This window comes from Camellia sinensis, chromosome 7 (genome assembly GCF_055761805.1).
Source record: "Camellia sinensis isolate YWXY chromosome 7, ASM5576180v1, whole genome shotgun sequence".
NCBI classification, from domain to species: domain Eukaryota; kingdom Viridiplantae; phylum Streptophyta; class Magnoliopsida; order Ericales; family Theaceae; genus Camellia; species Camellia sinensis.
In genome coordinates this window covers 14066773-14084188 of record NC_138967.1, presented here as the reverse complement: position 1 = coordinate 14084188, position 17416 = coordinate 14066773, and the positions used below count along the sequence as shown (strand labels likewise).

The following is a 17416-nucleotide window of genomic DNA, read 5'->3' as shown; positions in this document are numbered from 1 at the left end:
TACATTTTGGTGTTCCCTGGATGGACAGCAAACTTGGAACCATGAGCTTCCTGCAAAATCTTTTTCTTCAGCTCTGGAATGCCGGCCACGCATAATCTTCCCTCAAACCTGAGTACTCTGTCTTCGATGGTGTACCCTGGTCTCGGCTTCGTGTGAATCTCCTCGGCTATTTTCTTGAGGAAGTTATCCTCCATCTGTCTTGTCTTTACTTCATTAACGATAGTCGGCTCTGCTGACATCACGGTTAAACACGCCAAATTTCCATCTGACTTCCTGCTCAAAGCGTCGGCTACACTGTTGGCTTTCCCGGGGTGATATTGAATCTGCATATCGTAGTCTTTCAACAACTCAAGCCACCGTCTCTGTCTCACATTCAATTCTTTCTGAGTGAATAGATACTTTAAACTCTTATGATCTGTAAAAACCTGACAAGTAGCTCCATACAAATAGTGACGCCAAATCTTTAAAGCAAATACTACGGCCGCCAATTCTAAGTCATGGGTAGGATAGTTTTTCTCATGAGGTTTCAACTGACGAGATGCATAAGCTATAACTTTACCCTTTTGCATTAATACACAACCCAAACCCTTATGTGATGCATCACTATAGACGTGAAACTCTTCGTTACCTGATGGTAGTACTAGTACTGGTGCTGTAATTAACCTCATCTTCAGTTCCTGGAAGGCTGACTCCCGATCTTTAGTCCATTCATACAGTGTTCCCTTCTTAGTCAGTTGCGTCAATGGAATTGCAATCCTGGAGAAATCTTTCACAAACTTTCTGTAATAACCTGCCAAACCCAGAAAACTACGAATCTCGGACACATTAGTCGGCCTCGGCCAATTTACTACGGCTTCAACTTTGCTAGGATCTACTGCAATACCTTCTTCATTAATCACATGACCCAAAAATGAGATGGTAGAAAGCCAAAACTCACACTTGTTAAACTTCGCATACAATTTCCGTTCTCTCAAAATCTGTAAGGCAAGTCTCAAATGGTTTTCATGTTCAACATTACTCTTGGAATAGATCAATATATCATCAATGAAAACAACTACAAATTCATCTAAATATGGTTTGAAGATTCGGTTCATTAAATCCATAAATGCAGCAGGGGCATTGGTCACTCCAAAAGGCATTACTAAAAACTCGTAGTGGCCATATCTTGTTCGAAAAGCAGTCTTCTCAACATCTTCGGCTTTAACTTTAAGCTGATGGTAACCAGACCGAAGGTCGATCTTAGAAAAGACTCGTGCTCCTTGTAACTGATCAAGCAAATCATCAATTCTAGGTAACGGGTACTTGTTCTTAATGGTGACTTTATTGAGTTCTCTATAATCAATACAAAGACGGAGTGTGCCATCCTTCTTCCTAACAAATAAAACAGGTGCTCCCCATGGTGAAGTGCTCGGCCTAATAAATCCCTTATCTAACAACTCTTGCAATTGCAGTTTCAATTCTCTAAGTTCAGCGGGGGCCATTCTATAAGGTGGTTTGGAGATCGGCTGCGTTCCCGATATAATATCGACCGTAAACTCTATTTCTCTATCGATCAAGTGGCCAGGCAATTCATCCGGAAAGACGTCAGGGAAATCACTAACAATCGGGATGTCGGCTAAGTTAACATTTCCATTCTGATCACTCAGTATACTACACAAGTAACCTCGACACCCTTTCTGAATTAACTTACAGGCCTTAATGGACGAAATCAAGTATGGTGGGGGCACTACCCCTTTACCCTGGAAAGTAACCTCGGCTAGGTTTGGGGGTCTCAGTGTGACACTTTTTGAAACGCAATTAATAGATGCATCGTTCGCAACTAACCAGTCCATTCCCAGTATAATATCAAAATGAGCTAGGTCTAGAGGCATTAAATCTACTAGCAATTCAACATTCTCAATCACAACAACACATGCTCTGTAAATGGATGCAACAATCATAGATCTCCCAGACGGAGTAGACACAGATAACACATAATCAAGGGGCTCTAGTTCTCTATTAATTTTCTCGGCAAACTTAGCAGATATAAACGAATGAGTAGAACCCGAATCAATCAATACATAGGCATCTTGGGAGCAAATTAGTAAAATACCTGACACCACTGCCTCAGCATTCTGAGTGTCTCCTGGTACTAATGCAAACACTCTGCCCTGTCTCATCTGTCCTTTCCCAGCATTTCCCTTCTGAACGGAACCCGAGGTATTCTCACTTTTCTTCTTGTTATCAGTCTTTGTTTTGGGGCAATCCCTCCCATAATGGCCCATCTCGCCACATTCATAACAGGCTCCAGACGTTCGTCGGCAGATCCCGAAATGCTGTTTCCCACAATCCGAACACGTCGGTTTAACACTCCCTTCCTGCCTTAGGTTACCAGTACTGTCCATGTTCGTTCTCTTCTTGGTGTTCAGCTGTCCTCGGCGATTGTCATAGTTCTGCCTCTTTCGCTGGTTTTCTCCCGAGCTCTGGTATCGGTTCAAATTAGCTTCGGCGTGAATGGCTTTATCCAATACTTCGGCATAAGTCGGCATATCGAGTAAACTCACCCGGTCTTGAATCGGTCCACGAAACCCACACTCAAACTTCCTGGCCTTCATATATTCATCGTTGGTCATGTGAGGTACAAACCTTACTAATTCAGTAAAAGCGCGGTCATATTCTGCCACTGTTTTGTTGCCTTGCGTCAGAGTATGAAACTCGGTAGCCTTGCGGTTTCGAACACTTAGGGGAAAATGTTTCTTGTAAAACAACTCTAAGAATCGGGTCCAAGTCAAATCTGGATTGCTCCCTCTAACCGTCATCCACCACCTGCGGGCGTCCTCATCCAATGTGAATGCTGCCAACGTCACTTTCTGTGCGTCGGTGCTAGGGAAGATCTCGAATAACTTTTCCATTTCCAACACCCATGCTTCAGCCTTCATCGGCTCTATACCCCCGGAGAACCTTGGTGGTCTCATTTTCTTGAATTCCCTAATCAAAGCTATCGTCCCATCCCCATACAAGGCTGGTTGCGGGGGAACCTGCGGCACTGGAGGGGGTGGAGGTGGAGCTACATTTCGGCCGTTGGTCTGCTCGGCCTGAGTCGTCGTAGCACTAGCAAACTGCTGTCTGGTTTGCCTCAGCTCGCGGGCCAAACCTTCAACTAACCTTTCCAATCTATCCATTCTGTCTTCGGGCTGATCTCGGCCAAGCGGTGGTCTACCTCTCCTCATGATGCTATGAGTATGCAAGGTATGACTTTAAAACAATTAAGCAAATAACCACATAGGCAAGCAACAAATAAACACATCAAGACAATGCACATTTCGTTCAAATAACAAATACCATGATGCAACTCTAACATCTTTCCAAGGGAAATCCTATGCTCTTTAGGACTCAAAGTGTGTGAACAGCGTATACCGAGGAACTTGTGCTCTGATACCATTCTGTCACGACCCCAAACCGCCCCTAGTAGTTTGGTGCCGTGATGGCCAGTAATCCGTCATTACCGAAGGCCAACTTTTCAAAACTTAACACAATCAGAGTATGAATATAGGGGGCTCACAAATGCGGAAGCAATAAATCAAATGCAAGTGGTCCATAAGAGCTGTGCGTAGGTCAAAGCAATGCCAAACATTCCAATTAACTTTACAACTTAAATACAACAAGGTAAAAAGATACATGTTACATCTTGATCAAAAGGCTTCTCGAGCCGACCTATACAAAATGCAGCTAATACAAGTCAAGAAGCATGATTTTCAAGATTTGCCGACATGCAAAACAGGGCATCGCCGACGTAAATACAAAAGTAAAGCCGACAAAGCACGAATCCAAAACAAGCATCCAAACGATCTAGGCGTCGCCGCCGTCCTGCTCATCACCTACATATATATAGAGGGGTGAGTACAAAACTCAGTGAATGGTGCTAAAGATAAAGGTTTTGCATGAATATAGCCGGAGTCCTTCAAAACGAAACACATCAAACTTAGCAAGGCAAGGGATGAACCGTATTCATCGATCAAATATTACAAGTACCCAAAGGTGTTTACTGACATAGGCGAAACAAGGGATGAACCGTATCCATCATACAAGTATCATAACATCGGCGAAACAAGGGATGAACCGTATTCATCATCAAATATCAAAACATTGGCGAAACAAGGGATGAACCGTATTCATCAGTCAAGTATCATAACATCGGCGGAACAAGGGATGAACCGTATTCATCATCAAATATCAAACATTGGCGAAACAAGGGATGAACCGTATTCATCAGTCAAGTATCATAACATCGGCAAAACAAGGGATGAACCGTATTCATCATCAAATATCAAAACATTGGCGAAACAAGGGATGAACCGTATTCATCAGTCGAGTATCATAACATCGGCAAAACAAGGGATGAACCGTATTCATCATCAAATATCAAAACATTGGCGAAACAAGGGATGAACCGTATTCATCAGTCGAGTATCATAACATCGGCAAAACAAGGGATGAACCGTATTCATCATCAAATATCAAAACATTGGCGAAACAAGGGATGAACCGTATTCATCAGTCGAGTATCATAACATCGGCAAAACAAGGGATGAACCGTATTCATCATCAAATATCAAAAGCTGTACGATTCGTAATCGTTTGGTTAAGAGTATTGCGAAAGTTTAGAGTCCTCCAATACAAGGGACTTGTGCACTTAGTACCGCGAAAGTTTAGAGTCCTCCAGTACAAGGGACTTGTGTTAATTAGGCTCGTAGCCCGATTTAACAAGGACCGTGTCCTTTTATACTTAGTACTGCGAAAGTTTAGAGTCCTCCAGCACAAGGGACTTGTGTTAATTAGGCCCGTAGCCCGATTTAACAAGGACCGTATCCTTTCCAAAGATGGCATCAAAACAAGGAGTATACTTGGCACATCAAAACAAGAGCTATTTATTCATGCTAAAAAAATACTTTGTCAAACAAGGCAACAAGATTTATCAAACAAGTATAACATAGCTTTATCAATAATACCACTCACCTAGTTCTTCAGGTGTAGACTCAAAGCAAATATCAAGGACCTACAATCACATGGCAAGTCACATTCTCAAAGTAAGCTCTATACACATGCAAATGATCTCGGCATTCATGCCAGATCTAAGTCAAAGACAAAACAAAACAAGCTGGGAGCTTAACCACTGCTCCCGTTTTCTCGAAAACACACTGGGTACCGTCCAGGGCTAAGCCGAGGTCCCGTTAAACAAAGTCAGGAAAGACCTGGGTTTTCCTTTGAAGAATATGAAGAACATGATCATTTGAAAGATGGATGCAAGTTCACAACTTGTTACAAAAATCTGAGTTTTCATGCCAAGAGTTCAAAATATGGACCTAAGTACCCATTCAAGAAGGTCATGCAAGAACAAACACAAAAACATGGTTTTCGTTCCAAACTCTATGATCAAAATGAGACTTTGTTCAAGAACACATGAAAAACCATTTTCTCTTTCTAAAACCAACTTCAAAACGATGCATGACATGCAAAACAAAACCGATCATGCAATGCAGCTAGGTATTCAGTAAGAACAATCAAAGGAGATCAAGATTCTAACCTCAAAACTCGGATCTAACGGTTCAAGCCACAAAGATCAAGCTTGGAAGACAACTCTCACTCAAGAACTCTTCTTCCTCCTTTCTAGAGCTTCTCTCTCTAAAACAAAGATTTGAGACAAGAAATGATTTGTTTCAAGGTCTGTCGGCTGCCTTAACAAACAGTTCGGACACGTGGCATTATCGGGTTGGTTCAGCTCCAAAAAGGTGATTGATAGACAAGACAAGTCTCTGACAAATCGTATGCAGCAAGCTCGGGCAAGACACATCGGCAAAGAGATGACATCGGCTCTAAACAAGGATCCAGCAACAGGATAGAAAAATATCGGCTAGGGAGGACGACACTTGACTAAGCTGTGCCACACCTTGGCCGGGGTGCGCCACATCTCGGCCTAGGCCATACCTGCCTGCGGACAAGGTTCAAGTGCGGAACATCTCGGCAAAGAATGCCCGAGGTGAAGATGGGGTTGAACAAGACCTCAAGATGGTTCTAAGTACAAGGGTCAAAGGCGGACTAAGCTCAAGATGATCTCGGCTACGCACACGCACTAAGCAAGGAACAAAATCGTGCAAGCAACTTAAGCAAATCAAGCCAAGACAAAACCTTTAAATTAACATAAGCAGCAAGACCATGCAAGAATGTATGCAAGTATGGCAAGAGTAAGGTGAGGGTTGTTACATTTGGATTGGAACAATTCATCAAATGTGTGTTTTAAGCCCACTAGATAGTGGCAAAATCATGTTTTCTAAGCCCACTTAAGGGTGGCAAATCCACGTTTTAGCCTACTTGCGGGTAGCACCATCAAACCATTTTCAAACAAACGAACATGAAATGTTTTGTTCCAATTCAGGCGACCCAGTCTATACTTGTATGCTGTGCGCATCACATAGTAATCTAGGCTAATAACCAGAATAAGAACGCATAAAGTTTTCAAAACTAGATATCATGGTTAGTAGAGGCCGATCTTTGATCGGGCGAGCGGGGGTGCTCACGAAGTGACCTTCCCCAATCGTACCCAAGTTCCCGAGCCGAGGCAACTTTGGTAATGACGGACACGTGGCCTTAGGCAAACGAGTCAGGGTTTCCTAAATTTCCCCAAAATAGAATATTTAGGTGGCGACTCTGTATCTGGCAAAGCAGTCCATGTTTGGCACTTCTTTCAAAAATCTGTTTTCTCAAAACGATTTGCCGGATTTGGACTCTTTGGTTCAGACTTAGAAGCGTGACAATTTGAGAGTCCGAACTGTAGTGAGCCCAATATCGAACGGAACGGGGGACTCATCCCTCCCGGGGCGTTCGGGGACGTCTACAACTGCTATTTTAAAATGTTTAGGCTTCTCTCTCTTTAAAAAGAGTCAAATTTTATTTTTGGAATTTTTCAAACAAAAAAAAGACTTCTAAAAAAACTTAAACTTATTTTAAAAATTTGTTTTAATAATTTTATAAGAGTATTACTCCTTGGAGTAAATAAGATACTGTGTAGTATACTTTTTTGAAAAAGGCATTTGCAATTATATAGATAATACAAAAGGTATTTGTAATTTTCCAGTTACAGTGTGGTGAGCCCTTTTATAAATTTTTATTGTAGTTTTTTTACTTTTTTTGTTTTCACATTTTAAAATGCAAATTTAGTAATTAAATTTCTGTAATTAAGTTTTGCTAAAATTTTATTCATTAGTATAATTTATATTTTTTTATAATTTACTTAGTTGTTAGTAGGAAAAATGGGCAATACAATCCATAAGAATTAACCTTTGTCAGTGCAAAGTTACTATATAGAATCAACCACAAAATCATGTATTGCAATAGTTCTACATTTTGGCCAATAGAGAAAAATTATGAAGATTTCTATGAGAGTATTTAATTTTTCTTCTATCCTTTTTAATGTATATTGAAAACATAAAAAAAATTATAATTTTTCTTCTATCCTATAGTAGGTCAATTTCTCCATCTGTAATATTCATGCACAAACGAACTTCTTAAACTAGGTTGTTAACTATAATATGTTAGGAGGTTGTTAATTTTGTAGCGACTAATTTTTCTTTATGGCAATTATTAAACCTCATTTTGCCTTCATATAGTTATCTTTGTCAAATTTACATAATCAGGCACTTTCAGGTTGAGACACCATTGACCTTCAACCGCTGATTATGGACAACATTACTATTTTTGGTCACGTAAGTTGTTTTCTTTTTTATTTATTTGAAAAAAAAAACATTTTTCTTATAAGCAAAATTCAATTTTCTTTTCTTTTCATAATTTTTTATCTAATTCCTTATAACAAAATGCTCTTTTCTTATAATTTACAGATGGATGGAGACCTACGTCGAACTGTAATACTGGCTCCTTTTACTCATTTTCTTACATGTATAATTTTTTTATTTTTTTTTACCTCTAATTCTTTTGTATTTTTAGGTCCAATTTCTTCAAGAAAGAAATGTTAATGTTGTTATCCGTGATGAGCGTGACCTTAATGTCATCCGTGTTCGAGAGGTAGGCCCAATTTAATTATATAGATTTTTTTTATTCAAAACACCGTATACACGGTATATTCTTATTTATATATATTTTAAAAACTTTCTACATATATATATTTTCTTTATTCTTTAAAAATTTTCTTTATTTTTTGTAGGCAAAAGAAAAGGAAATTGCCAAGGCATTGTTGAAGAAAAACGAAAAGACCACCATTTCGAGCAGGGAAAGGAAAATACATGTTCAGTAGTATGGCTCTTCAACATTTCCATTTAAAGTTCTTTTTTTGAAATATTTATTTTGGACCATGAACCTTGATTATTTATTTTTATTTTTTTAAATGTAAAATTGACATACTACTTGCACAGTGACGTATACTGTTCTTATAGTAAACAGTTTCATATAAATTTGTGAAATGTTTTTTTTGAAGCATGCTAAAATAGCATTTGTACAAAAACATTATATTTGTTTTAAATTATTATTATTCTTTTTGGCTTTTTGCTATTGACATTAACATCTACAAGAGAAGAAAAAAGGAATAGAACAAAAAAGGAATGAGGGGAGGAGGGATACAGAATGAAAAAGTTTTCAATTTTTTTACAAAATATTAGAAGGAAAGGGAATTAAGATAAAGTAAATTAATAGAAATGAAAAATGAAGAGAAAAGTATAAAACAATAGATGATAATATTCATATTTTAGGCATCTTATGAAATTAATCTTCATGTTTTAGGCACATAACAATAATGTTATATCGAAAGCTGCATTGGCTCAACGTGCATGGCGAGAATGCGAAAGAAATGATAAGGCAAGCTTTTCATATCAATTGGGACAACATTCACGACGTGAACAAGAGAGATCAAGAGAATTGATTCCACCAAGTACAACTAATACTCCACCGGCTCAGAAAGGAGTAATGTTTACACATCTTACTTCGCCAAGCACATCTTTAGCTTCACAAAGGAATTGATAAAACATTATATTTATTTCTACAAATACATATTCTTATTGTTAAGATTTTATTTTATAAATTTTATTTTGTACACAACAAATATTTGTAGGCCTACCCATGCAAGCCCATTCCTCCATGAGACTAGGAATATCGGTGTTGTTATTCGTGATGAGTGCAATCTTAATATTATCCGCAATTCTAAGGTAAGTATAAATATCAAGTTCAACATATTCTTTTTTCGTAATCTTAATAAATTCTATAAATACATGTTCTTTTTCGTATTCTGAATAAATTTTATTTGTTTTGGTAGGCAAAGGAAAAGGAAAAGGGCAAGGCAATGTGTAAAGGAAAAGAAAAGGCAACTTCTTTTGACAAAGGAAAGGAAAACACATGTCCAATGGTATATATTCAACATCTTTAAAAAAATATTTATCGAGTAAAACAAAGCAAATCATATTGTTTAAGTGAACATTGATCATGTATATTTTTAAAAATGTAAACTGTGTTGTCAATTTTTTTTGTGTGCTCTTTGTTTTCTGTACACTCAAACAAAGTATTTTTAGCTCTTTTTTACATTTCCTAAAAATAATTGTAACATTTATCAACTCCAAGAAAAACTTTATAACATCTAAGCAAAGGAACAGAGGAACATAGGCATAGAAAATATTTTTAATTTTCTTAAAATCATCATGAGGCAAGAAGAAAGAGAAAACAATTATTAAAAAACAAATTGTTATATCACATGGCATGAAGAGGGAAAATGAAGCAAAATGGAAAAGGAAGAAATGTAAAAATATAAAAATATTCTTAAAACTATTACAAGGCAGGAAGAAAAAGAAATAAAATAGTATACGATAATATTTGTATTTTAGGTATCAATGATATAATGTTCACATTTTAGGCACACAATAACAATGTTATATCAAAAGCTACATTGGCCCAACGTGCACGATGAGAACGGGAAAAATTAAGAGAATGTATTCAACCGAGACAAACTTCTTTAATACCGTGTCGTCGTAGTCGTGCTTGCTTGGAACTAGGAACAAAGGCAACTGAGGATACTCAGTCGGCGCGAAAACGAACAATGGTTGCACATCCTTCCACATGTTCGTTCTCAATACCAAGCACATCTTTAGCTCCACAAAGGAATTGGTAAAAGACTGTGTTTAATTCTTCAAATATATACTCTTACTATTACCATTCTATTTTAATTTACAACCTACCAATATTTGTAGGCCTACTCTTACAACTCCTTCCCTTCAAGAGGATCTATGTACTAATGAGGAATTAGAGGATATGCCTATGAGTCCAATGGTTGGTACTCGAGCACATATAAATTCATGTTGTCATTCTCTTGGCAAGATGGATGTATTATGCCCTTTCTGTTCAGTATTACATTAGATGGATGAAAAATTAGTAAAATCATCTCCAAACCGTCCTCTATTCGGAACATGTTGTTCAAAAGGGAAGGTTAAGCTTCCTCTGCTTATTACACCCCCTTCACTTCTTTAAGCATTATATGATAGGAATGATGATAAATCAAAATCGTTTCGACGTTATACTCGAGTGTACAATGCAACCAATACTTTTACAAGTCTTGGTGCTACATTAGATCCAAGAGTACTTACTGAAAGAGGCCCTACATCATTCACTATCCATGGGGAATTGCGACATCGAACAGGATCACTACTACCACAATCAGGGCAAGATGCAGCTTATGCGCAATTGTACATTTATGACCCTAGTTCAGCTTTAGAAGTTCACAATCGTAGAAATCCTCAATTAAGAAGAGATGTTCTAAAAACTATTCAAGATAGTTTATTACAGGTTAATGCATTCGTTGATAAATTTCGCCAGGCTCATGCAATTTTGAATCAATTAGCCTTGATAGGACGAAATTTGCCTGCTCATCTCCACTATAGTTCATCGACAGATCGACGACGGTATAACCTACCAACTATAGATGAGATTGCAGTTGTAATACCAGGTGATGGAACCAAGGTTAGTGGAATGAGAGATGTTATCTTACATCTACATGGAAATAATGAGCTAATGCAAATCAATGAATGTTACCCAACATATTTGCCATTACATTATGTTTTATTATTTGCACATGGTGAGCTTGGGTGGGAACCTGAGATGAAACTGTGGGATGTTGAATGTGATCGGCCTTCAACTGATCGGCTTACTCAAATGGATTTTTATAATTATCGTTTGTTTGAATGACCCACAGAGTATTCAATAATTTTGAGAGTTGGAAAATTGTTCCAAGAGTTTTTGGTTGATGCTTGGGCTGCAACTGAACAAAATAGGTTGACTTACTACAAGCTTAATCAAGGGAAGATCCGTGCTGAACTTTACCAAGATTTGACAGATATTGATCCAAATGACCTTCAACCCAATCAAATTGGTTAAAGGTTTATTTTGCCATCTTCATTTCCTGGAGGTCCTAGGCACATGTTTGAAATCTTTCAAGACTCAATGGCTATCACACGATACAACCAACATCCAGACATTTTTCTCACCATGACTGCAAATCCTAATTGGCCAGAAATTACTTCGGCATTATTACCGCACCAAAAGCCTATTGATCGTCCTAATTTAATTGCCCGTGTTTTTGAGTTAAAGAGAAAGTGCTTGATGAAGGAGATAGAAACAAACCGAGTGTTTGGTAATAAAGTTGCGCATGTTTTACAATTGAATTCCAAAAGTGAGGCCTTCCTCATATGCATGCGCTTCTATTTCTTAAGGGTCCAGACAAAATTCGGACATGTGCTCAAGTAGACAAATTGGTTTGTGCAGAATTTCCAGATCCAAAAGATGAACCTACGCTTTTTGAAACTATCAAGTGTTGTATGGTACATGGACCATGTGGTGCTCGAAATCCACAAGCACCATGTATGGAAAATGGTAAATGCACTAAGAGATACCCTCGAGCGTTCGCAGAAACAACTACTATGGATCAAGATGAATATCCTATCTATCGTCGTCGCAATAATGGTCAAGCTCATATTGTGAGGGGGAAAGAAGTTGATAACAGAGACATCGTACCATACAATGCATATCTTTCTAAACGTTTCAACTGTCACATAAATGTGGAAGTTTGTGCCGGAATGCGATGTGTCAAGTGTATACACAAGTACATTTATAAGGGTTATGATCGTACAACGATGGTGTTGGGATTGATAAATGAGATCCAACAATATCTTGATGCGAGGTATATTGGACCTCCAGAAGCTGCTTGGCGAATATTTGGTTATCCATTGCATGCAGAGATACCAACAGTTGTACGCTTAGCACTTCATTTACCTGGAATGCACCGCGTTCTTTTTAATCCTGATAAATCATTAGAAGCAATTGTTTCTAGAGCTGGCCAACAAATGTCAACTCTTACTGGTTTTTTTTGCATGTTACGCTTCTATGGAAGATGAATGTCCATTCACTTACCAAGAATTTCCACAACATTTTGTTTGGCTTAATTCAGAAAAGAGATGGAAACCAAGGCAGCAGAGCTATGCAATTGGTAGAATGTACTTTGCTAGCCCTAATTGTGGTGAGAGATTTTATTTGCATTTGCTATTAACTGTTGTCAAAGGACCAAAATCATTTCAATGTTTACGCACGGTCAACAATGTTTTGCATGATACGTTTAAATTAGCATGTGTTGCTAGAGGACTTTTAGAAGATGATGAAGAATGGATACAATGCCTTAAAGAGGCAGCAGTTATGAAAACTGGTTATCAATTAAGGAGATTGCTTACTCTTATTCTTACTCAGTGCTCTCCACTGCAACCATATGTGTTATGGAATCAATTTTCAATGCATATATGTGATGATCTTGCACATAAGATTCGAACATTGTTTGCCATTTCTGAACCAACTGAGGCTCAAATTGAAGACTATGGTCTATATCTTTTGAATCAAATGCTCCAAGAATCAGGAAAAATTTTAATTGACTTCCCGCCAATGCCACAACCTTCTACAAATTAAAGTGCAGTAGTTGGTAACAGGTTGATATTCAAACATCAACAACTGCATAATGAGGCACAACAGGCAGATGCAGAAATTATTATTGATCGCCTCAACAATGATCAACGAACAGCTTATGATGCAATCACTTCCTCAGTCTTTGAAAATAAAGGAACTATTTTCTTTTTGAAAGGAGGTGCTGGAACAGGGAAAACGTTTTTGTACAATGCGATTGCATTAAAATGTCGCAGCCTTGGACATATTGTTATTACTGTGGCTTCGTCTGGAATTGCATCATTGTTATTGGTAGGAGGTCGTACTGTTCATTCAACATTTTCCATTCCGTTGGATGTATTGGAAAATTCAATTTGTGGATTTAGCAAGTAATCATTACAAGCAGAATTGTTTAGAGAAACAAAACTTATAATCTGGGATGAAGTTCCTATGCAGCATAGACATTGTGTTGAGGCAGTTGATCGCACACTTCGGGACACTTGTGATAGTGAAAAGCCATTTGGGGGTATCACTGTTGTTCTTGGTGGAGATTTTCGACAAATCTTACCAGTTATAACCAAAGGAGTCCGTGAGCAAATTGTGAATGCATCATTAAGACACTCTTTTCTATAGAAGGATATACATGTTCTGTCTTTAAATTTGAACATGCGCTTGAATCATGCAAATCTTGAAAATGCTAATTTTGCAAAATTCTTGATGGAGGTAATATTTCTTCAAACTTTTTCTCTATTATATGGTTCTTTTAAATTTATGAAATATATTTACGTTTATGTACTTTAATTGATTTTACTTACTATTTTATTTATTTATTTTTATAAATAGATTGAGACCAATCCTCGGGAAATTGTTAAACTTCCATCAACAATACACAAATGCCAAGATCTAAAAGACATAATCTCAGTAGTTTATCCGCAACTGGATGTGGCAATGACATCGACTGCAACATTTTTAACTGAACGTACAATTCTTTCTGCACGGAATGATGATGTCAGTGCTATCAATACTGTAGCATTGAATATTTTTCCCGGCAGCACACATACTTATTTGGCAGCAGGCAAGATGTCTGAAGATGATGAAATTGATCGTACTATAATAAATAGATATCCTAATGAATATTTAAATTCATTAGATCCTCCTGGGCTACCGGCTTTTAAGGTAGAGTTGAAAATGGGTTGTCCTATAATATTGTTAAGAAATATTGCACCAAAAAATGGACTGTGCAATGGAACAAGATTGATGGTTTCTAAATGCAATACTCGCATAGTTGAAGCTCAAATTTTAACTGGAGAAAAATGTGGCAATTTGGTATTCATACCAAAGATATCCTTGACACCGTCTTCTTCAGAAATGCCTTTCCAAATGACAAGACGTCAATTTCCAGTTCGATTGGCATATGCCCTGACCATTAATAAATTTCAAGGGCAATCTGTGAAATTTGTTGGAGTTGATTTGCGCACACCAGTGTTTAGTCATGGGCAATTGTATGTGGCCCTATCTAGATGCACATCCTTTGACCGTATAAGTGTCATCCTTCCCAATGATGAGCCAGATTCTACTACAAACATTGTTTATCCTGAAATTTTGTTATAGTGTTACTTATGGATCAAACCACTTTTGTCAAAAGGTACAATTTATTTATTGATAAATTCGTTTCTATTGATTACAAATTGTTATTTTTAAAATATTTTACTATATGTGTCGACTTTTGTAGGATTGGGTTAAAAAATATATGGAGCTCAAAAATATAAATACAACTAGATTGCTTCGATGGGGATGTAACAAGGTAATTTCAATTTGAAAGTGTTTTGATATATATATATATATATATATAAATTTTGTTTTGCTAATATACTAACTTTTTTTATTTTCATAAATTAGTAGATTATCGTGCATGCTCCTCACTGGGGATACATACAAGTTGATACGAGGACTTTTTGGAAAGTGATGAGGCGCTCCTAGGATTTCTAAGAAAGAACAAGTTTGAATCTCATATTTATTTTTGTGAAAAGCGTACATATGCTAGCTACGATCCATATTTTGTAAGGTTTCCAATTGATGTGAAATTCATTACTTACAATAGTTTTGTAAAGCCTTTTATCTATGTGAAATTTATAACTAAATTTAGATGTATGTTAGATAATATTCATTTGAATTATTGATTTATGCTATGAGTGTGTTTTTGTAAATGTAACACACTAGGTGATATATGTTTTTTTGTTTTTTTGTTTTTTCTTCCTAATATACTCTTGAATTAGGTTAAACAAAACTAATCATATTTTTATTTGGTTATCTTTTTATCAGGAAGGGTGTTGCATTTTCTTTGTATTACAGAACATTGGCTGGTGTGCTTAATTTGTTATTTGGCATTTTTTTTGTATTGCAGAGCACTGGCTGGTGTGCTTAATTTGTTATTTGGCATTTTTTTTGTATTGCAGAGCATTGGCTGGTGTGCTTAATTTGTTGTTTATTTTTTTCTATTGCATAGCATTAGCTAGCATATTTCGTCTGATTTTTTTTATATAAATTTTTATATAGCATTGGCTGGCATATTTCGTATGATTTTTTTTGTATTGTTTTTTTAAAAAATCTAATTATAAAATTCATTTGAAAATTTAAAACCATACGGATCATCTATTTATATTTTCACCTCAAATTTTTTTTCCCAACAAATTAAATAAATTACATTTTAACTCAATAATTTTATATTCAATTATATTTTCATATATTAATGGTCACCGTGCCTTCACGCACGGGCATACCATAGTATATAGAATGTATCAAAGATACATTTCATTTGAATGGTCTAGATCAATCTTAATCAATATCTAACGGTTGAGATCAATTTTATTCCCGCCTAAACATCTTTCATTGCCACGTCTACCTCCGCCCAAACACATCGTACCAAACAGTTATCCTCAACTCTCTCTTTACACGTTCTCTCTCTCACATTCTCATAAAATAGACCTGTTACGTTCTCTCTCTCTCTCTCTCTACTGTGCTGCACAGACGATCTGAGATGAGATCACATTGTTGAATTCAATCTAGGGCTTTTCGAAACAATGATCTTCAAGGCGCCGTTCTTTGTGTCAACCTTGATCTGATTGATCTTGTACAGATTTGGAGGGAGGTCGAGACGCCAATGAGTCACCCAGATCTGGTTTGTGATGATGATGGGTGGTGGTGAACATACTTGACACCACTGCAACTCTTTGTTCAATGGCTCGAAAATGGCGAAGAGAGAGAGAGAGGGTTACAGGGTGGAGAATATCCGGCGAACAGCGTTCCGATCACGCAGCCCATGGCTCAGTAGTTCTCGCCTTGTCGTTGCCCGCGCCGGCGCTGCCACATCGGATTAATAGAAAAAAACAAAAGATTTGGAAATGGGTTTTTTTTTGCTAGCCGAGAAATTGGGGAATGGTGGCTTTTCACAAGGGTGTGGGAGTGAGGGTCTAGAGAGATGGGAAATTGGGTTGAGAGATTCATTACCACTCCTTTCTCTTTATCCATTCAAAAACAGCACCTTTTTATTTTTTACTTTTTATTTTGATGTATATGAAACTGGTATTTGATGAATCTTTTTTCTCTTTGTTTCACTTTTTCAGTTTGATGATGATATACGGATGATGATCCAAGTTAGGCTTTGTTCCATTCAATCGGTGTATCTTCTTCAGCTATTACATTCGAAGGATCTCTGATTTTCAAACCCACATTGAACTTGTGCCTCTGCATTCTACTGCAACCAATGCTCCGGAGCACGAAATATATTGAGAGCACAACTTTTAGGCCACTAGAACTAGATTGGAAAAGTAAACCGAATTTTCAGAATTTAACGTTCAATTTGTTTCAGTAGAAAATGTTTTTTTGCATTTTCTTGTGTTTCCTATGAAAGAGAACATTTTCTATGGTCATAGAAAATGAGTTAATTATAGCGGAAAGTGTTTTATTTCTTTTAAAGGTTAAAAAAACGTTTTTTAGACTAGCCCATCTTCGATTTATTATCCATTCAAAGACAACCTTTTTTTATATATAATTTTTATGTATTTGAAACTGGTAGTTGATGAATCTTTTTCTTTTGTTTCACCTTTTCAGGTTGATGATGATCTACGGATGATGATCCAAGTTAGGGCTCTCTTATTTTCTCCCTCTCTTAGCAGCACTGTAATGACGTATTTGGTATTTTTCTCAATAAAATATCTATTTCAAATCTCCCGCTAGTTTTAGCAGCCCATGGTTTTCCAAACCCATTTTTTGGGAGTGGTTGGAGGCTTTTTTGAATTATTTTGAGTTGGTTTCCACGTGGGCTTATCAAGCAACGCCTGTTGATGCAAACTTGGTGGACTTGGACCGTGTTTGGTTGGTTATTATTTGAAAGGTGGTGTCTTGGACCCACGTAACCCACGTTTAATTTAGTAAATGGGTCGGTGGATTTGAGTTAGGCCGTGGGCTG

At 37.1% G+C, this 17416-nt stretch overlaps 1 protein-coding gene and 1 long non-coding RNA gene across 2 annotated transcripts; both read left to right on the top strand.

Moving 5' to 3' along the window:
* Positions 1-7648: 7648 nt before the first annotated feature.
* LOC145794595 (uncharacterized) lies at positions 7649-8370 on the top strand. Its single transcript, XR_014334512.1, has 3 exons — positions 7649-7895; positions 7978-8055; positions 8195-8370. It is a non-coding gene; the product is annotated as an uncharacterized LOC145794595 (long non-coding RNA).
* A 3096-nt stretch (positions 8371-11466) lies between these two features.
* On the top strand, positions 11467-16664 carry LOC114302019 (uncharacterized). Its single transcript, XM_082880446.1, has 8 exons — positions 11467-11656; positions 11788-12381; positions 12470-12761; positions 12996-13260; positions 13405-13548; positions 13792-14450; positions 16015-16126; positions 16572-16664. Exons 1-8 carry the CDS (start codon positions 11467-11469, stop codon positions 16662-16664), a joined length of 2349 nt encoding a protein of 782 aa, XP_082736572.1.
* Positions 16665-17416: the final 752 nt, after the last annotated feature.

What these genes read in the sequence shown, in the direction of transcription:
- LOC114302019 (XM_082880446.1), top strand. Translation starts at nt 11,467, where the DNA reads ATGGCTATCACACGATACAACCAACATCCAGACATTTTTCTCACCATG. An exon ending in AGAAACAAACCGAGTGTTTG is followed by an intron (nt 11,657 to 11,787) that starts GTAATAAAGTTG and finishes TGGTTTGTGCAG; the next exon opens with AATTTCCAGATCCAAAAGAT. An exon ending in ACAAATGTCAACTCTTACTG is followed by an intron (nt 12,382 to 12,469) that starts GTTTTTTTTGCA and finishes GGCTTAATTCAG; the next exon opens with AAAAGAGATGGAAACCAAGG.